The 22251-nt window shown below is 43.8% G+C and overlaps 1 protein-coding gene across 6 annotated transcripts; it reads right to left on the reverse strand.

Annotated features, from left to right (window-relative positions):
• Nucleotides 1-3497: 3497 nt before the first annotated feature.
• On the reverse strand, nucleotides 3498-18854 carry PSME3 (proteasome activator subunit 3). 6 transcript variants are annotated; one of them, XM_032957074.2, is made up of 11 exons: nucleotides 18704-18854; nucleotides 14118-14150; nucleotides 13310-13372; nucleotides 11856-11960; nucleotides 11107-11155; nucleotides 10513-10625; nucleotides 9715-9783; nucleotides 8720-8787; nucleotides 7219-7273; nucleotides 6912-6998; nucleotides 3498-6083 (listed from the first exon to the last, which is right to left on the reverse strand). In XM_032957074.2, exons 1-11 carry the CDS (start codon nucleotides 18743-18745, stop codon nucleotides 6003-6005), a joined length of 765 nt encoding a protein of 254 aa, XP_032812965.1. In that variant the 5' UTR covers nucleotides 18746-18854; the 3' UTR covers nucleotides 3498-6002. The 6 variants fall into 6 exon arrangements, with proteins under 6 accessions (XP_032812965.1, XP_032812964.1, XP_032812962.1 ...); XM_032957073.2 differs by having other exon boundaries at nucleotides 11856-11963; nucleotides 18704-18853; XM_032957071.2 differs by having other exon boundaries at nucleotides 11107-11149; nucleotides 18656-18849.
• Between the last annotated feature and the right edge of the window lie 3397 nt (nucleotides 18855-22251).

The following is a 22251-nucleotide window of genomic DNA, read 5'->3' on the forward strand; positions in this document are numbered from 1 at the left end:
CTTCATCAGGCGACAGCCAGATTTGTGGAGGAGTCTTACTGTTTCGTTCCTTATATAGAGGCGTCGATGTGTTGACCATGCTTCTGTGCTCTTGCACAATGATGGGGGGGGGGGGGGCTGGATTACTCAGGCAACGCACATTATGCATGTACATTATGTGAGCCCTTTGATCTTGTCCTTCCTGTCTATTCTGTTTATTAAAATAGCCGTACCATAGGTAATCCCTATTAAAGTACGCTGCCCTTTGTAGGCATGCATTTAAACAATGTATTATTCGATGATTCGCTTCCACGCAGCACTAAGGCGGTAGCTATTCGAACGCTTAAAGTTATTTAGATTTTACAGTTTTGATCATTAGTCTTGGCCAGTAGTAGCTAGTTGTTCACAAAACTTCAACATCAAAATCAATTGAGTGTCCTTGTTGGCACGCGTGTTTTGCGACTGGTGACAGTTGTGTTTGGGAGAACTTAATATTTATCTGATGTTCTTTTAGTCTCGTGCTGATCATTCGTCCAGTTTGCCCAACATAACATTTACCACACCATATCCTGTGCACACCTTGTGTTGATTGCCTCGGCAATGCATCTTTTGTACCAGATAGTGTGTGCTGTACTCGTGACGAATTGGCGTGTTCTGTTTACGTTTAAAGCAGACAAATATCTCCGAGAACTAGGAAGTGGCCACTAAACTGTGGAAATATGATCTCGTGTTGGAGACTCCAGGTGACGAGACTGGTTATGGCCACATAGGTCTCGACAAGGCTCGGGCAAATCTGTCTGGGAACGGATTTGTGCAAAGGTTTTCTGGGGACACAGATAACCACCCACATGATGGCAAGTATAACTGGGATATCTGATTATATTGGGCATCAACTATTTACTACTATAATGAGCCAATGATGTCTGTGTCCCGCGCGTGACGTCATTCTAATACTCATGAACAGGTGACGTCATCCACATGGACCCTCCCCCTCATTAATAGTCTCGAGTGGGTGACGTCACTCCACATGTAGCACCCCCCCCTCATTAATAATCATGAGCATGTGACATCACTCCACATCGAACAACCCCCAACATTAATAATCATGAAGAGGTGACGTCTTCCAAATGGACACCCCCCCCGTGCATTAATATTAATTAGCAGGTGACGTCACTCCACATGGGGGTGCGAGGCGCCTCCTCCCCCCTCCTCAGCGTCAACTCAGAACCCTCACTACAAAGGCAGAACCCTCACGTCACGTGATCTCTGTAACGCTGTTGAGACATCGAAGTAAAAAGGACGTCATGATGAACAAGGGATTATAACCTTTAAATGAAATAAGTCTGTGTCACCGCGGCCTTACAAATTGCACACGAATGGATGCAATGAATATTAGGTCACGGTCTGCTCTTCGCTTGCAAGTTTCAGATTTAGTGCAATACACCCGTCCTTGGACGGGCAAAAGGCGAGTTGATTATAGGTTCCATCAATCATTTGGATCACACGAAAATAGTGAGGGAAAAAAGTATTTGATCCCCTGCTGATTTTGTACGTGTGCCCACTGACAAAGAAATTATCAGTCTATAAGTTTAATGGTAGGTTTATTTGAACAGTGAGAGACAGAATAACAACAAAAAAATCTAGAAAAACGCATGTCAAAAATGTTATAAATTGATTTGCATTTTAATGAGGTAAATAAGTATTTGACCCCCTCTCATTCAAAAGATTTCTGGCTCCCAGGTGTCTTTTATACAGATAACGAGCTGAGATTAGGAGCACACTCTTAAAGGGAGTGCTCCTCAGCTCAGCTTGTTACCTGTATAAAAGACACCTGTCCACAGAAGCAATCAATCAGAATCCAAACTCTCCACCATGGCCAAGACCAAAGAGCTATCCAAGGATGTCAGGGACAAGATTTTAGACCTAGACAAGGCTGGAATGGGCTACAAGACCATTGCCAAGCAGCTTGGTGAGAAGGTGACAACAGTTGGTGCGATTATTCGCAAATGGAAGAAACACAAAAGAACTGTCAATTTCCCTCGGCCTGGGGCTCCATGCAAGATCTCACCTCGTAGAGTTGCAATGATCATGAGAACGGTGAAGAATCATTCCAGAACTACACGGGAGGATCTTGTCAATGATCTCAAGGCAGCTGGGACCATAGTCACCAAGAAAACAATTGGTAACACACTATGCCGTGAAGGACTGAAATCCTGCAGCGCCCGCAAGGTCCACCTGCTCAAGAAAGCACATATACATGCCCGTCTGAAGTTGGCCAATGAACATCTGAATGATTCAGAGGACAACTGGGTGAAAGTGTTGTGGTCAGATGAGACCAAAATGGAGCTCTTTGGCATCAACTCAACTCGTCGTGTTTGGAGGAGGAAGAATGCTGCCTATGACCCCAAGAACACCATCCCCACCGTCAAACATGGAGGTGGAACCATTATGCTTCGGGGGTGTTTGTCTAAGGGGACAGGACAACTTCACCACATCAAAGGGACGATGGACTGGGCCATGTACCGTCAAATCTTGGGTGAGAACTTCCTTCCCTCAGCCAGGACATTGAAAATGGGTCGTGGATGGGTATTCCTGCATGACAATGACCCAAAACACACGGCCAAGGCAAAAAGGAGTGGCTCAAGAAGAAGCACATTAAGGTCCTGGAGTGGCCTAGCCAGTCTCCAGACCTTAACCCCATAGAAAATCTGTGGAGGGAGCTGAAGGTTCGAGTTGCCAAACGTCAGCCTCGAAACCTTAATGACTTGGAGAAGATCTGCAAAGAGTGGGACAAAATGCCTCTTGAGATGTGAAATCCTGGTGGCCAACTACAAGAAACGTCTGACCTCTGTGATTGCCAACAAGGGTTTTGCCACCAAGTACTAAGTCATGTTTTTCAGAGGGGTCAAATACTTATTTCCCTCATTAAAATGCAAAACAATTTATAACATTTTTGACATGCGTTTTTCTGGATTTTGTTGTTGTTATTCTGTCTCACTGTTCAAATAAACCTACCATTAAAATTATAGACTGATCATTTCTTTGTCAGTGGGCAAACGTACAAAATCAGCAGGGGATCAAATACTTTTTTCCCTCACTGTAGTTAGAAAAGTTCCCATGTGCGGGAGGAGCTTGGTGAGATCAACAATAGTCAACATCATGATGGGCTTGGCTTGTCGGGGGTTTCCTGCCTTTGAGAGACGGAAATAGGGGGCACAGCCTTCCATCAAAGAAACGCAAGTAATGCAGCACAAAAAAGTAAATCGTCAATTAATGACGTGACAAGTTGTGCATCTTGCATTAGTTCACATCACACGATGACATACAGCGCAACTTCTTAATCGGGGTATTTGCACATTTCAAAACGTTTTGGTTTGAACGTTCTGGCAGGCAGTGCATTGTGTTACTTAAGTGACATTGTTGAATTACCGGGGTGGTGGCAAACATGGTGTGAAAAGCAACTAATTACAAAGCAAATTGAAAACACCCGTTGAATATATTTCACACACCACACAATCCGAAAGGGGAGTCAATTTAATCTTTAATATCAATAACAAAACCAGGGCGTAGTACAGGCGATCATAATTGCGTAAAGGTGACATTCTGCTATCCTGCACGTGTCCAAACGGGACTATTGTACAAACGGCCAATGACGAAAACCAAGAGGGCACCCCAAGTTAATTTGTTTTCTGACATATAGATGATCCAGCAACCAGTCTACCACGAATGCATTCAAGTGTAAATGCATATGTCCAGCTCAAGTGTTTTGTAAGCTTTTGGGATTTGGCACAATAGAAAACACATCAGGCGCAGTCTCTCAAAATATTAAAATGTCGATATTTTCTGCTGAATAAGGTTAACTCGCATACACTGGAAGGTACCGAATTCCTAATTATACCTAACTACATCTAGCGTTGATTTTTAATGTCTCCATGGGACCTGTAGATACTGTTTCAATGCTGACCTAAATCTTATAACTGAGAATTTTAACTTTGCAGATAAACCAAGTAAAAAAAAATCATGACTTACAATTCACCAAGTGCCACACCCCAAAATATTGCAACACTTGTTGGACATGAACCCAGGTGTGTTGTACACCAGCACCACTCCTGGGGGTGACGAAACGGGGGTTTAACAACATAAATAACCCCTACACAAAAATGGAACATTCCTTAACAGGGCCACCACAACGATTGTAGGCCAATGCCTAGAGCAGGCTATTCCCCACTTCATCTTTAACAACGCATTAAGATAAAACATTTCAAAGCAATGCAAAATATCAATTTTGCTCGAGGAAAACGTCTGGACTATGACCGTACTCAAAATTTCAATACTGCAACTCTTTCCGACAAAAAACTAAATTCTGCACTCAATTCCTTCAGCTTGGGCCTTAGGGTAAGAGTATATGGAGGAATTCATTCCACCATCCAAAGCATTACAGTTTGTATATTCCTCGACTATTTACAGGGTAAGCTTAGTAAAGAATTTACACTTTACTTGTGCTCACTCTCATATACAATGGGAACTTACACACTGCAGCACCTTGCTTTGTCTTGAGCATAAAAGAAGCACGTGAAGTACTGCCAACCTGATGATCAACTGAAAGGCAGCTGCAGTATAACTAGGACATGGAGTTTACTTCCTTGGAATGATCCACACAGCTGCAGTTCCGCAGTGCCAATTCCACGTACTCCATTTCTGAGTTATAGACCAGCTTCTCAACCTTTCCTTTGCCCAGCATTGTTTTGGCTTGGAATGGGCTGCTAAGTCGGGGTAGAAATTATCGCAAATAAAAACATCAAATAATAAAACACAGGTCAAAAATTTACACGATGAAGTTATAATAAAAATCAATTAATGTAATGGTCAATAATGGTCTTTATTATGTCATGCATGGTGTTCATTAGTGCCCCACCTAAATATTCTCAGCATTTTAATATTCAAATTTTTTTTGAAATCAAATGGGTTGTGACTTACCACATCTAATTGTTTGTTGCTTGAAAGTTGCTTCAACAGTGAAAATGGCATACAATCTGCTCACCCCTCCTGCCCATTTCCAGTCGGCCTCTCAAACGTTAAAAGTTTTTAAAAGTATTTTTTTCATATAACTGGAAATATGTATTAGCAAGTCCCTAAACTTCCAGTAAATCGATACTGACCACTGAGAGTATAGAATGTCTTCCATTATGGGAAAACTAATGAAAACTACGTTTTTTTCAATTGCTGTTACATAAATGGCTTGTGTTCGACACAGGCAAAATGCTGCCCGCAGGTAATTTGCATAAACCTGGGGAAGGGGTTCAGCTGGTTGAACAGGTAGGGGGTCATGAAAGATGTGGACAGGGTCGATAAGAGTAACAGCCTTAATCGTAGACATGCGGGCAGCGAGATGAAGTCCATGAGTGGGAGCTTGGCTCAGCTTTTCATTGTCGCAAATCCTAACGGCATACCGCACAACACTAACATCAACCATTGTTGTCTGCCTGTTAAAAATTATGCCCCCGCTAAACATCCATGCTCTCGCTTAAACCAAGGCCACAGAACCGGCCAATCACAAAGCAACGTGGACGTCTCGTGCACACGCTGGGGCCGGGCCACTTCACCTATGGCAAGTTTTATCAGGTTTTCCCAGGGCGGCACAAGACGCTGGCGATAAGTGCCAGCTCCTGTGCCATTCGTTTCCCTGGAGGGCTGCACTCTCTTCTACCTGGACCACAGCGGGACATGCTCTTGATTTATATCTAAGGCAACCAATGCTTGGCCACAGTGCTACACGTCTGGTGACTAGGAAAACATGAGGAAGCTCCACTGAAGCACAGGTGGATGAATGTGATGGGACAGGGATAAACAAGGGAATAGTATGGGTGGTGGCGAGGTAAGCCTCAGCAGAGAGAGTTTGGCTGATGGGGCGGTTGATGCTAATGAATAGTGGAGTGGAGCGTGTGTAGTGGGGGCAGGCCTAATACATATTATGGGGCTTTACTGAGCTTGGCTAGAGGGCGAGATTTGGCAGGAGGCGCTATTTAGTAGAGTGCATCCGTGTTGGCGCTCCGTGGCTTCTTGATCTTCTCAATGTTCTTTGTAATGACGTCATGCAAAATCACCTACACCATGCATGAACATGCCGAAGCACGCCGACAAAGACACATACAAGAATTTACATTAAACCATAAATCACATTCTGCACTTGCTCTTCATCAATCTGCCAACTATTATCTATTCAGCATTTTTTATAAATGCTGTTTAAATGTGCGAGAAAAAGACCCAATATTAATTCCTAATAATACACTGCAAAATTGCCCCTGACCCAATCACCTAGAAAACACCCAATATCTAAATTTCGATTTAAAGCTTTCGTGACTGCAAGGATTCATCTTCTTTGGTTCTTTCGGTAAAGTCACGTAGAATGAGAATAAAATAATAAATTGATAAAATAACACAAAAATGTATCAATTTATTATTTTATTCTCATTCTACGTGACTTTACCGAAAGAACCAAAGAACCCAATATCTTGTCAGATTACAGAAGTTAAGTTGAGTTGTGTTTGGATAGTGCTTGGATGCAAACAGGTTGCTAAAAACTGCAGGACTCGAACCTTGTGCAGCAGAAGGCAGGGCAGAAAAAAAACTATTTTGTTCTGCACTTTTGTGCTTCCATGTTTCCGCTTCCTCCCTTCGCCAACCACGTACTGACCAACGTGGTTAAATATGGCCAAGTAACCCGAGACCCACAGAGGCATGGGAAGATCCTCATCCAGCAGTGGATTGACAAAAAAGGGCTGTACATGACTGCACAATTAATGTTGTTTTTAAGCTAAAAATATCAAAAACCTTAACACTAACATTCACTGTAAAGGATTTGTTTATGCACTTTGTTCTTCCGTTTGACATCATTCGATAAACTGTGAGCCACGTGTGGTGAGTGTGCTCACATAGTGATTGCGCAGCTCGGAGACGATGATTCGGAGGCTCAAGTACTCTTTCTCATCCAGCTCATCCACCGTGCGCCGGTAATCCTCCTGCACAAACGCAAATCCCACGGTTAACTCCTCAGAGGAAGTGCTGTTGCAAAAATGTCAGCTATTGCAGGGTACAGAAATATATTTAGGATATATGTGGTCAGCCCAATGCATTCACACCTTTTCCCTGCCTTGCACAAGTGACGAAGAACGTAAACACACACTCACGCACACACATTATTGCGGTACACCAGAGCTGCGTTGGTGCGACTTCACTCACCACATGGGGGTACTTGGCCACCTTGGATACGAGCTTTGCCCTGGACATGTAGTATCTAATAAACGACAACAGCATATGTAAAAACTACTTCACCTGCATTTGCAGCAAAATAGTCCAGGTGCACAATGATCAACTGTGAAACCGTCATCGAAAATAAACATACAAACTCAAAAATGCTGTTCCACATGGAACTTGTACACACTACAATTGTTGCTGGCCATGCCCACATTACACATGGCGTGATGAAGTCAACTTGTGGGCAGGGTACTCGGTGATATGGCCTAGCGGTTGCAGAGGCTCACAATTCGATCCGACAGCTGCCCTGTGGGTGTATGCACCTTAAAAATACACAGTCTGCTTCGCAGTGGACGTTAAAGATCCGATTATGTAATTCGTAAGAGTAGGCAATTGTGTGCCGGTATCATGTTCCATATTTGACTAATTCCCTGCACGTTACTGGCATGGAATTATACAAATCAACTATCATCCCCTTCTGGTAAAAACTAGGCAGAACCCTCCTGCAAAAGTCCTGAGACTCAGTGAGGCTTTTATGGTAAAAAAGTAGAATTATTGTCATAGGTGGATTGTTACATGACAAGACGGCGAGAGATGCATAAGACTTGGGGAGGTCTTCGAGCGGTGGATTAATCCTGACTGATGACCATCGCCACTCTCTGCCCTTCTTAAGGTTAATACACTTTTCATAGCATTTCTCAATTTTGGTTGAAGACATGCATGCAAACATTTACAAAAACAATGAAATTTACATTATGAGACCTCCTTGGCCAGTAACAAGATATAGTAATAGGTTTTACCCTTTTAACTGGCACAAAAAACTGACACCTTTATTCAAGGCATCATGTTTGCAATAACCACAACACAAGCAGTCAAAATGCAAATAAAAGAGACAACTCTGATAATAATATGCACTGTCCTTGAATTTGATTGGTCCACACCCGAGACGACTTTTCTTAGAGCCTAGTCTCCACTAGTGTTCGTCATCTGGTCGAACACCAGTGGAGACTAGGCTCTAAGAAAAGCCATCTCAGGTGTGGACCAATCAAATTCAAGGACAGTGCATATTATTATCAGAGTTGTTTCTTTTATTTGCATTTTGACTGCTTGTGTTGTGGTTATTGCAAACATGATGCCTTGAATAAAGGTGTCAGTTTTTGTGCCAGTTAAAAGGGTAAAACCTATTACTATAAACAATGCAATTATGCATGCAATTAAATATTTCGCTAAGTTCATGCATGCGAGCAAGAGGTGACTGAAAAATAAGGGTTTATTTTCTCAGTTAAAATAAATTAGATCCACATAATGATCCAAAAGACATTCCATAAGTTAATTTGCAGATTGTCTCACTGAAGTAAACCAAACCCTCATTTTGAGAAATTACACTTTCAAATAATGCCTGCTGTCACGTGTAGGACTGTGAATTTTAATGTGGCTTTTGAAAAAAAAATACAATCCACATAGTCATGCAAGCATGTGTTTTTACCGGGAAATCTGGTCCAAGAAGGAGGCAGCCTCTCCCTCCACAGTCCTCAACTCTGCAACCGTGTCCTCCTGTTGGTATACACGTTCATACACGTGCACAAAAAAAGACAATTCTTGTTGGACTACATAAGCTGTTGGTGCAAGCATTATTAAAGAACACCTATTAAGGCCAGCACAGCGCACGAGGCAGTGGATTGGCTAGTACCACTTCTGGCCGCTTCAAGACAAGTGCCGATGTGTACACAACACACGAGGGACTAAATTTTGATTTAAAGCTTTCGTGACTGCAGCGATTCATATTCTTGGTTCTTTCGGTAAAGTCACGTTGAAGGGATAACAATAAAATAATAATATATATATAAAACAAAATTCTCACGACGTTTCGACTGATGACTGCTTGTGTTGCAGTCGAAACGTCGTGAGAATTTTATTGTTTTATATATACTTTATTATTTTATTGTTATCCCTTCAACGTGACTTTACCGAAAGAACCCAAGAACATGAGGTACTCATTATAAGCCTGAGTTAACCTAGGGAAGGCCTAGGAACTGCTGAGGTATCACTCGTCACTCATGACAGCCGTGGCCGGGAATTGAACTCGGGTAGCTGTGTTTGTAGGACATTGTGCCAACCACCGCACTAATACCACCCATCATGCAAACACAAACACCTAAATAGGTTTAAGGAGTGAGGCACATGCAAAAGCACAAATACAGTAAAACTATATACCAAAAAAACTTCTTATATGCCCAAATATTCATAAACGAAATGCACTCAACATCCCAATGCAGTGAATGATCGGGCCTCTAATGGCTGCCAAGGTGTCAAACTCTTTACATGCAACATATGCATTGAAATACATACACAGAATAAGATCTACATCTTGTAGATGTAGGAATGTTTATGATTTGATGAATCATTATAAACCCATATTAAGTTGTGCATATTTTTGTCCGCTTTGTCCTAAGATCACAAGCAAATGGTAAAGGTTAATACCTGAACAGACACGCCAAAGTTGTTTCCGTCTTCAATCTTGGGGATCATCAACTGAATCCACATCTTCACCTGCAAGGAGCCACAAAAACTTAAGGGACATGCAAAACTCCTGGTAGCATGGCCTTGGGCCAGCAACTTCACAAACAGCAGACAGAAATTGTTATTTTAATGTTGTCAGTTGATATATTTAAATTCCTTTGGGTGGATTCTATTAAGTGACAATGTGTAAATTAAGTTGGGTCTTCGGTCCAAGGAGAAAGCTGGTACATTTAAGTAATTTCTACAATTATAGGAAGACAGAACATTAGGTTTCTTTTGCAGCAATACATTTTGATGTGACTGTAATAATAATCACATTGGATGAAAGTGAGAATAAGCTTCATGTAAGCCATTTACTTATGCCCTGGGAAAAGGATACAGGAGTTATTTTAACCGCACAATATACTACCGTGTGCTACACATGAGTGGCAAATCTTCCATTGAAAGAAATAACAATGGGAGAAGTGGTCATATTTGGTACAGAAATGTCGTTATAGTCTGGCAAAGAGCACTTGACGATTCAAGGACAAGAATCCAGATTCATAGCTTGACAAAACAGCTGCAACACAGCTTTGGCAATTTCCTCTATTGTTGATGACCGAGACAATCAGTGTGTTTCCATCAAAAGTTTGACTAAAGGGATACATTTTGGCAGTAACACGTGTATCTGGCCTCTTGAGTTAAGTGAAAGCATACAAAAGCGAAGTCATTTGACTGTAGTGAACACGTAAGAGTGTGGATTATGCGAGCGAAACTCACGGTGTTACACTTGTCCATGAGCGTCCGTATTTCGGGTTTTATTCTCTCGATAAGCGCCACTAGCTTGGGGTTGCTCTGCACCATGCCGTTGAGAAACGCGTACACCTTTGTACCTGCCACACAAAAAGGGAGACGTAAAAAGAAAGCCTACTCATTAGGCAAGGTCACATGAATTTTATACTATTTCAACATGGTTTAAAAGAAAACCGTAAACTACACAAGGCACTGTGCTTTATATTTGAATAAGTAAGTTTCATATCACAATACCAAGGATTATAGGTGATTGATTGAAATTAAAGTTGTCTTTTGATGGTGATGAAGGGTGTGAGCGTTTCCTGAAATGCATCAAGAACTAAGATTTTTTTCCAGTAACCTCAAAATATATACTATAATAATTTCAAGAAATTTTAAGAGTACTGCTCATGAAGAATATACCAGTAATTCATTAAGAACGACTTATAAAAAAACCTTGCTCTTAACGTTGCAGTAGGGAACACATCAATTTTCAATAAAGCTTGGCAGAGGACATATAAAGCAAGATTTAATTTGTGGTGAAACTTGGAAGGGGTTCAAACTCCCCTTAATGTCACATACCTTCACACTGTTCTTCCTCCGCTGCTATCTTCCTTTTCTTTCCCTGATGCTTGAAGACACACACACGAGCTGATAAATCTATGAGCAATGACACTTCCAAGTTGCTGATAGAGAGCACTGGGAACCAAATTTGACACAAAACTTCTTTTGCGATACTGCGTTGGCGGTGGTACGCGAGCACAAATAACACACTCATCACATCTACAGCAAAGAGATAATCTCTCTACGATAGAGGACTATTTCCTTGAAACAATGCCTATTATATAATGTACTAGCTTTACTACCCGGCTTCGCCTGGGACTTGGATTCTTGTCTTGGATTAATACACGGCCTACGCGGAGGGTTGGGGGGGGGAATGCATGACGTCACCAGGCACATTGCATAACGCTGCCGCATGCGGGTGACGTCACAAATGTGATGTCACCGCTCACTTGCCGTGCAAAATATATCCATTATTGCGCCCCCCCCCCCCCCAAAATACAATAGTCTATTTTTATGCTTTTTGCATTGTGTACAGTCTGGAAACTACCCACATGCCAAATTTCAAGTTTGTTGCATGTCGGGAAGTATGCTAAACATTTCGAACAGACACACATTCCCAAATTTCCCTTTGATATGTATAGATTATTCCCTTTAGGTCAGTGCGATTGACAGTGTGATACAGTCGTGTTCAATATGCATATTTGTTAAGTACATCTGTATATTAAATGTGTGCATATATATGTGCGCGCGCATGGCAGCATGCTCACATTATCCAATGCATTGTCGTGGCTGTTGGTGATGAGAACAGGCTCAGGAATAGGGATGTTGAGGTCAGAGTGCAGGCCCACCAGGTCCGTTATGTTTAGACATTCCTCCTGACCAACACACACGCACAGAACAACTGAACACGCACAACAAGAAGCCCCTCAGTCCTGGCTGAGCTGAAGGCCCACTCAGTTAAATCGTGGCCTCGGGGATAATTGGAGCATCACTCTCGATGAAAATCCCTGTTTACTCTTTCTTAAAACATCGACTACTGGTAGGAATTGGTAAATATAAAGATTCGTCCATTCTATGAGATTATCCATCCATTGCAGTATCAGTAATTATATTGGCCTTTGTCCACTTACACAACCTTGAATGTTTATTTGGGAGTCCACCTATCCTTGTAAGATGTCTGAACACTGGAGTGTTCTTATAGGTATGGATTGGTCTCTCAAATGATATTTCCCTTTCTGCCTTTATGATAACAAACTCATAACTCATGCGTAGTGTACAGCATTTTGAGAACACTGAATGCGTTTACTTTAAAATAAAGTATGGGCCTCTCAGCCTCTGCTGTCACCTTTCACACGAGTAAAAAGCACAGAAGAATCCAGACAAATCTATTTTTATTTTCAATTATATGGCCGTAATTCCATATGATATTGAGCTTCTTCGGAGCTGCTGTCACCTGTGTCATTCTTGACTTGACTTAAAATATTTACGTGAAGTCTTCAGTTTTGAAGACATCAGTGACAATAACCTGCAGGTTATCAGTGCTCATCTCAGTAAAATATAGTCTTGATGAAAGATCTTGAGATTCTCACTGAGAGGACAAGGGGGCCCCATTTTATTCCTTGCACCAGGGCGCATGACAACTACACTAAGCCACTGCACAAAATGGTCAACACTGAAAAGGGATGTGTTGAATGGGTCACAAGGAGTTTCTTGCATGGCTCTTGCCTGTATCACCAGGCAACCCAAAAATGATATAATAGGCCACACACTGCTGATGACACTCAGAGAAATAAAACTGGTCCACAGTGTTTGCAAGCTTGTTTTTTAATTCCTGCTGTGCCAATGCACCATGGATCTCCCCTGAAATATAGCAGGGAAACTGGATGAAGGGGACTGTCCTTGTAACAAATCAAGTAAACTCAAGCTTAATCAAATTCTGTGAGAAAACACTAACCCAGGTCTTTTGGCTGCAATCCACCAAGATGACGCATACTGCATTTTTACAATATGCATCGGCTGGTCATGTTCAGATCCTCCCTTAAAGTAGTTCATCTGATTCAGCCCAGACTTGACTCAAGCCACACTGTGACGAGTGGGTGGGCACGGCACAAGTCAGCGTGGTATAGCGTAGTAAAAAAAATACCCCGCCAACACGCAGTATGGGGAGGCCCTCATCCAGCAGTGGACTGACAAACGGGATGTATGTGGACAAGTCACATACCTGTAGGAAAGTGTCGAGTTCTGACAGCTTTTGAGGAAAAAGGTTTGCCACCAGATCCTCTGCCTAAAATGAACACAAACGTCAGAAGAGGAAATAACATTTAAATTGATTAAACCTTATTGTGAGAACTTTTTCAGTTAACTCAATACGCTATCAAATTAAACGGCGATATACACTGCAGCCTAGGAATAACAATCCAACTGTGTGTTTTCCATATCCGATGTCCACACTTTTACCTCGCAACAAATTCAAATTGCCAATTCGTTATAGTTCCCTGAGTCAATGTTTTCCTAAATCTAACATTTTATTTAGCTAGGTCTCCCAAAAACCATTATCGCCGAGTGTCACCGTATTGCCAAAAGCTTAAAAAACTTTTAAAACATTGGTAAAATAACAACGTATACATTAGATGTGAAAGTATTATACATTCAAACATTTTGTAGGGTTTCAGACCACCATAAGATTTAATCTTAATTTAGCACTGCAACTATTTGCTTTTAAAAACACAGATATCATCTCCATAGGCTAATACAGGGGTGGGCAAATTTTTTGACTCGCGGGCCACAATGGGTTCTAAAATTTGACAGAGGGGCCGGGCCAGGAACAGATGGACGGTCAAAGTGCACCAACTAAATGGGGAAATGGGGGCATTACAGGAGAAAGGTAAAATTTAATTTAATAATAATATTTGGACAAGTTCGGCAGGCCGGATTAAAAAGCCCAACGGGCCGTATACGGCCCGGGGGCCGTACTTTGCCCATGTCTGGGCTAATATAAATATGAAAAAAAACTGGATTATTTCACTCACCTCGGCACTAATTCTTTCCTTGAACATCTCAACCTGCAATGAGAATGCACACAAAAAGGTATGATTACATGATTATATACTACATGTACATTATTTCACTAAGAATCTATAGCAAAGGCCAAAATTCACCAAGGGAGCTCAGTTACCGCATAGTTATTTCAGCCAAGTCAACTCCGTTGAGACAGACTGTATAACAGGATCATGATAGCATAAGCCCGGCAGAGACACACTGTTACAAGTCTATTTTTAATCACCCTGTGGCAAAATTATGCATTAAAGAAATAATAGCTGTCCGTCCAACTCTGGCACAGCACATAATGTGCATAATTCTCTTGTGTGTTCTCAATAAATATTTTTCAGTATGGTTTCCATTTCAGACTTCAGATCAGAACAATGCCCCTGTTTTTTGCCTTTTTTTTAATACTGGCTCTCATGTTTCGTTCCAAGTTTGATAAAAGGCAGCCCAAGGAAATGTGGAATTTATTTTGGCGTATAAATTAAAGGAAAAGGCAATCAAGCACCAAAGCACAAACCTAGCTAAACTCCTATGCCCTCAAATAGTGTGTTAATTATGGCATGAAGACAAAAACAAAGTGGTGCACATACTGTATATGGAAAAACAATTTCCAAAGCAAATCTATTCCATGTTTGACTTGCCTCTTGTCTACATCATCAAATGGTTGTCTGGAGTTCTGTTACTCAGCAGAAGCCGAGTAGTAACAGCTTCAAAGACTAAAGAGACTGTCACTGCAACACCTGGAGAGGCACTGCAACTTGGATGTCTTTAACAATCACGCAAGACAACCGTTGCAGATGCGTATCGTGGAACAATGAGATTGCTTTACCTATACCCACCCAATGAAAACGAATGTTCGAAGACGGCTCACAAACCCTAAAGCATACCCACCAGCAAACGACACACGTGACACGATACATTTAGCCTGTACACATGCAGCTCTTGAGAGTTCTCTAACCATACTTCACCACGTTGGTCAGTGTGGGTTGGTTAAAGCAGGAGGAGTGACGTGCATAGTAGTTGAGTGCACTGCCTCCCTCTGTTGACCGACACGTAGCTCTGCACATGCTGATAAATACGCTGGACTAGCGTATCCTGGGCATCCTGTACGGCTACTCATGAATACTGTATATTAACACATGAAAAATACATGTACCTACTTCTGTCACACGCTGCCAAAGTTTACATGTTAACATTCCCCTTCGCTCTAAATAGTTTTATAACCATATGCCTCGTACGTGTGAATTAGTACAATCAACATTAACATTTATTTACTTAATGTATTTAAAGCAGGAACGTTTGTGATGTAATTTTGTACAGAAGCTTTTTATTTAAGGAACTGTGTGGTATTATTCTGTGGACGTGTATTTTATTTACGGTGCAGTTTTACTCAAAAGCATTTCACAATGTACAAATCACATTTGGCAAAACGTGCAACTGCCAGAAAAGGTCACAACTGGACACTTTCATCAATAGCTTTAGCAACTAAACTCATGTTCCTGACAAAACACACGCGTGAAGAGGAACCCTGAATAGGCATTATCCTTGCGCATGCTAAATGGCATAAAAAAACACAATCACGATACTTTCTACCTGCAATTCTCGTCTAATGGGTCTTTGAATCGGTAGCTTGTTTTCAGAATACATGTGCCACATGCCATGCACTTTTCAATGTGGACATATGTATTAAACTATTCAGTTTAGATGATGTATCATCATACTATATCTATTGCTTTGTTATTATTATTCTCGCTTCAGTGGGCATTTCAAGCAGGTTGCCAAGTAACTGCGCTGAGTGTTTTGCTGTTTCGGTGGTATTGTAGCCAAAATGTAAAGCGATATTGTGAGCTAGGAACATTCATGTGTAGGATTGCATTAACCACGGGCCTACAGATATAGCGACTAACGAACATGATATCTGTGTGTTATTCTAGAAAAAAACAAAACCAGGTTATAATAATTTCACTGTTCCCAGGGATAGTTCATGCCATTTTTTATGAAAGTGATATTACTGTAATGGGTATACATCCTGGCAGCCATCCTATACAAAATCAGCGGATAGTTTAATTTAAATAACTCAAGGGGCACTGTCACACACTTGCAATCAAAAGCAGTGTAAAGGAAAAAACTTCACTGAATGTGTTTTATGCAACTGGCCACAGTTCCTCCAGAACAACAAATTTGAAAATGTATGTCCAGTCACAAATGGCTGTAAAAAGAAAGGACATAAGCTTATGTTACTTTATTTGGCTAAGGTATGCCAGCCTCGAGGGTTCGTGTATCAAAATGTATTGATACCCCCCCCCCACCATCCGCGTAGGCCGTGTATTAATCCAAGACAAGAATCCAAGTCTCGGGGAAAGCCGGGTAGTAAAGCAAATATAACAATAAAAACAATTCACAGCCTCCTGTTAATCAACTGTTGGATGAAGGCCTCCCTGCACCGTGTTGATTATGGGGGTTGGTCATACTTCACCACATCAGTCACTACATGTTCAAGGGTGGGGGAGGGACAATTACCGGTCCAGATATCGCTGGTGTTAGCCATGCTCAGGATTCACACTTATGTCGCAATGCATACATTCCTTGCTGATTTATTATGTAACATTTACAATTTTAAAAAATCTTTTGACTATTTAATATGCCTCAATCATTGAAAGCTCTGTAGACATTTTGGCAGCCCTGCACCAGTGGTGAAAAACCCACATTATGGTGATGGAAAGATAATCCACAGGTCAACCAGGAGGGATGACTTGGGGGGGGGGTCAATTTGAACTCGCATGCTTCCGAATCTGAGTGTGTACGTTTTGCCCACTGCCTCCTGTCCATTTGTCATTGTGAACATAATTAAATTAAAATGTACAGCTGTCAAACCACTGCTGAATGACGGCATCCCTACGCTGTGGCAGTTATCGGTGAATACATGTTGGAGCAGTTCAGATACCACTAGGCGATGGCTGATCATGATTATAACAATTATACAGTACATGTTGATCCGGGCAGACCATGGCTGACAATGGTGATATCAGGATATTATGCTTCTTATCTCATTCTTGAAAACTATATTCTGCTTATTTCTCATAGGCATGACGACGATTGGGCACAAATAGTTGGAATTTCTCTTATTATAATTTTGCCTTTAATCGACAAAGTACAGACCAAGTTTGATGACGTGGCGATATATTATCCTATTCCTGTTATTCATGAGAGGATGCATTCAGCAGTGGACTGTGGCTGGTGGCAATGACTGCCGCTTTCGAGTATCTTATTGATGACGGTGCCTTCGTCTACAAGTGGACAGGACATGCCTACAAATGCGACGATTACGAAAATGTACACGATGTTGATAACCGCACTATTTCCCAAAAGAGAACGTAACTGGGAATGTATAGGTTTTTTTTAAAAGAACACACGAAGGTTAACAATGTAACCGCCTGAACTATATTAAGCGGTCTTGGTTAGGACGCGTCGCTGGAAGGGATAAATGAATGGTCAAGAATAATAATAACCGTGTCGCAGCCGACAGCAAATGGAGAGACGAGATCAGTTCATGCGCAGAGCAGATTTGTTGCATCGCAGCAATCGTGCGAGGTGGCGGCTTGAGGTATTCATCCAGCAGTGGATTGATCACAACTGACAAAGGCTTATCTATTTTAATGAAAAGAATATGCCTTAATACAGGCATGGACAGACCGTGGATTTACTTGATGATTTATCCGTCACGGCCTCAAGCGGGGTATAACGGACGAATATTTCGACATTACATCGATGATGAAATGTTAAAATGTACATTCCTTTGTCAACCTGAAGGGATGAAAAAGGCCTTCCCTTACGTCATGGCGTTCTTTGTTTTTATTAAACCTTACGTTGGTCGGTGCGGGTTGATGAGGAGGGAAACACGGACCAATTCAAGTATCACTTGCTACTGGTGTTAGCCGTGAACAGAAACACAACCCAGGTGGCCGGGTTCACAGCAAAAAGCGCCAACCACTCACTGCGCCACCATACATTCCCAAGATAAACAGGCCACATCACCAGCGGCTATTAATCATAGGTTTTTTTTTGTACTACAAATTACACCTTCACCCAGAATTAACTCCACGTCAGCCGATGAAAAACAAACATTCCGCTGACTTAATGTCTCCCGTTTCACAATAACGCCGCCTCCATTCAGCAGCGGAATCCCCCCCACAGTGCCGCGGCTGATGACGGTGCCATTACTCCTTGAGCCGCTGCCTCTTCCCTGTCAACTGGCACCGCAACCACAACCCAAGCCGTCGCCGCGACAAAAAAGGGCTCACATGTTCGACTCGCCGACCGATTAAAGCGATCGCGTCTCTCGTCGCGCCGGGGAGCCCCACGTGGGGAGCGTCCTGACCCTGGGCCCGGCGCAGGCTCGAGGCCCGCGCGAGGCCCAGGCGACGACTCTCCCCCACCCCCTCACCCCCGCAACCCGACCGTGCCGGCGGTCCGCTCGCTCGCTCGTCCGCTCGTTCGCTCGCTCGCCTCCCCCCTCGCTCACCCCACGTCCCTGGACGCCGCGGCTCGCCGCTCGCGCGTCCCTGCGCACCTTCTTGGTGATCTCGCCGTCCAGCTTGAGCAGCGCGGACATTCTCGTTGCGTACGAGGGGGGGAAGGGAGGAGCGAAGCGCCGCGGCGTTTGTACGCGGAGTCCCCCACGGAGTCTCCTACCGCACCGGGGGGCGGGGCGGTGAGTGGGGGGCGGGGCGGTGAGTGGGGGGCGGGGAGTGGGGGGCGGGGCGGTGAGTGGGGGGCGGGGCGGTGAGTGGGGGGCGGGGCGAGACATCGACTGGCGGGGAAGGGGGGGGGCGCTTCCCCTTGCCCGGCGACTCGCCTCGGGTGCGCATGCGCAGGGCGAGGCCTCGCCCACGTATAGCACTGGCTCCACCCATGTGACGCGTGGCTCCACCCATGTGACGCGTGGCTCCACCCACACGTACCGCGTGGCTCCACCCACACGTGACGCGTGGCTCCACCCACACGTGCCGCGTGGCTCCACCCACACGTGCCGCGAGGCTCCACCTACACGTGACGCGGGCATACCGTGTCAACCCATATTGGGTTTACCCTGTATTCTTGTACAGCGAAATTGAGTTACCCTGTATTCTTGTACAGCGAAATTGAGTTTCCAGGTCCATACGGCGTACAGCCGTTTCAATACGGGCAAAAACAATTATTGTCTATTTGTTTGTGTTTCTTCCTTGTGATGGGACTTTGTAGGATGAACGTTGAGATTTATAAGGGCACGGGGTGACCAATAAGGTGTGAACTGATCCATTTATTTGGTATAGCCCTGTGAGCCATTCGGCTCTTGAGTCGGGTGCAACCGCAACAAACAAAAACATGAACAAGAAAAACATCTGATAAGGGTCTCCACACCACGCGTGCGGGCAGACGCAGCTTCGTCCACCCACCCATTGCCTGCTGAACTCGTTTGTTACCTCTCATTGTACACTACTGTTGTTCTAAAAGGGAGTTTTCGGAGTCACGAAGTCGTCCAGCAACATCTTCTGCCCCCCACCTACCACACTCAAGTGCAATGCAATCGAGGGGTGATATTGTCTTGGTGTGGTCTTGGTTGTTTTGCTGCATTTCCCATTCTTGCATTTGATCTTGACCAACAAAGGAGAGATTTTATCTTGACAAATAAGCAGAAATATATGCACTAGTGCAATTTGTACTTCCATGATTTATTTATATTGGTTGTTTAAGTTACTTGCTTAACTTGTCTCTTCATGATTGTCCTTTCATGGACTGTAGTTTGCTGACCCGCCTCGACTGGACGTCTGTGATAAAGTATCTCATCAGATTCCTCCAGCATAAAGATTCTGATTCACGACCTACTATCCCCACACCACTACTTACTATCGGGCTATTGCCCGAAACGTTGCCTATTATGCGTCACTTTTAATGCAGTGGTATTTAAGAACGTGTTGAGCGGATTTGTGAGTGCACCACTGCTAAGGCAGAATCTAACGCAAAGTAATGTTTAATTTTGTTATTTATATTCTCAAAAACACTGATAAATTAATAGTTTGAACCCATATCTTTGAGGTCCCTTGCCGATTAGCACGATTGGCTACGTACGGTGCGAAAGAAGTTCAACATACAGTACACATAAATAACATCTGGCAGCTCATTAGCATTGACTCTAGCAAGCCTGACTGGTGATTTGACTATTTTGTCAAAACCGGCCCAGTTGGCTTAAATCAATAAGAATGCAATTAATTACACGCACAATATTTCAGAGCTATAAACGACCGTGACTCACTTGAGCCAATGACTAACAAGGCTTGTGTGGCTGATAGTTTGTGTAATACTTTTTTTAAGCGGAGAGGCGGATGTCCGTTTTGCTGTTTTTAAATGATTCGCATATGTATTCGATATGCGTGACCGGCAATCATAGCAATTAATCTTATATAACACAATTCTGGGTACGAGTTGATTTCAGGAATCGCATTTGAATCGATACCGCTGCCAACCCCGTGAAAAAATATTGGCCCAACAAAGGCGTCCGGGCGTGGTGCTGGCCACAACAACCCAGACACTCGTGTGTCGTGCCCGGCCTTCATCAGTGCTCGCTGACAGCACTTGCCCCCAAGAGTCTTTGAAGGCTACACGGGGGAGCTTTGTCTGAGACGGGAATCGTTCTGAACGTGTTCGGTCAGCCTTCTTCCACGTGTCTGGGTAGCACGCGGTGGGGGAGGGGGAATAAGGGGGAGGGGGAATAAGGGGGGGGGGAGGGGGAATAAGGGGGGGGGGGAGGGGGAATAAGGGGGGGTGGGAGGGGATAAGGGGGGTGGAGGGGATAAGGGTGGGTAGGGGGGAAGGGGGTGGAGGGGATAAGGGTGGGTAGGGGGGGGAGGTGGAGAGGGGGATGGTGGGGATAAGGGTGGAGGGGGAAGGGGATAGGAGGGGGTGGGGGGGCAAAGGAGGGGGGATAGGCAAGGGGGGGAGAGGAGGGGCAAGGGGGGCTGGAGGGGCAAGGGGGGGGGCTGGATGGGCAAGGGGGGGGGCTGGAGGGGCAAGGGGGGGGGCTGGAGGGGCAAGGGGGGGGGGCTGGAGGGGCAAGGGGGGGGGGCTGGAGGGGCAAAGGGGGGGACTGGAGGGGCAAAGGGGGGGACTGGAGGCGTGCGCGCAGTGCGCATGCGTGTTGTCAGGATGACGCAACCACGACTGCTTGATCCATGGCGCGCGCACTGCGCATGCGCGGGGTGATTGCCAACACGTGGTGGGGCTCAGGGTACAGTCAAGCGGGGACCCAGTGGGTCCGAGACCAGGGCAGGCCGTCCACTCAACAGCACGACAACGCATTCGTTACTGAACACTGTGACCTTAAAAGGCGAAAAGACGTTTCGAATAATGGCCCTGCTTTATAGGAGACAGGAACGCTCTTAAGAGGGCAATCCCCTCCACCCCCGTTACCCCCTTGTGCAACGCGGCCGGGCCCTTGTCACCAAATATTTATAAAAACAAATTTAGGGGACAAAATAGACGTCTACTCACAATGCAGACGGCAAATAGTGCTTGTATAAATGTTACGATTTTTACAAAAATACTTATACGCTAATTTAAAAAAAAACACCATTGGAGGCATCACGGGAGAAAAGTTTTTTTTATTGCGAGTGAAAACAGTTTGTGATGAACTAGTTCCAAATATACAACTTGTCAATTAAAAACTGCATGTCAACGTGAACGCAACAATGTAACCTTTCGATTTAAAACTTTCGTGACTGCAAGGATTCATCTTCTTTGGTTCTTTCGGTAAAGTCACGTAGAATGAGAATAAAATAATGTGTTGTGGCCGAAACGTCGTGAGAATTTTATTGTGTTATTTTATCATTTTATTCTCACTCTGTGTGACTTTACCGAAAGAACCAAAGAAGATGTAATCTTTGTGTTTTTTTCCAATTTCGAGGATGCTTCAAAAAAAGGTTAAAACTTCCGAGAATTTGCAACGCCACAATAAATGTGCCGTCTCTCGGGCTCTTTGGGACCACCTGGACAAGATGCCAGGCGTGTGTTGACAACGATGGCGAACAAGCGGAGACTGACTTTTTGAAGCTCTCAACATACATTTGTTACCATGCTAAAGTG

The sequence above is a fragment of the Petromyzon marinus genome, chromosome 19 (assembly GCF_048934315.1).
Source record: "Petromyzon marinus isolate PM22_M1 ecotype Great Lakes invasive population chromosome 19, UKy_Petmar_22M1.pri1.0, whole genome shotgun sequence".
Lineage (NCBI taxonomy): Eukaryota > Metazoa > Chordata > Hyperoartia > Petromyzontiformes > Petromyzontidae > Petromyzon > Petromyzon marinus.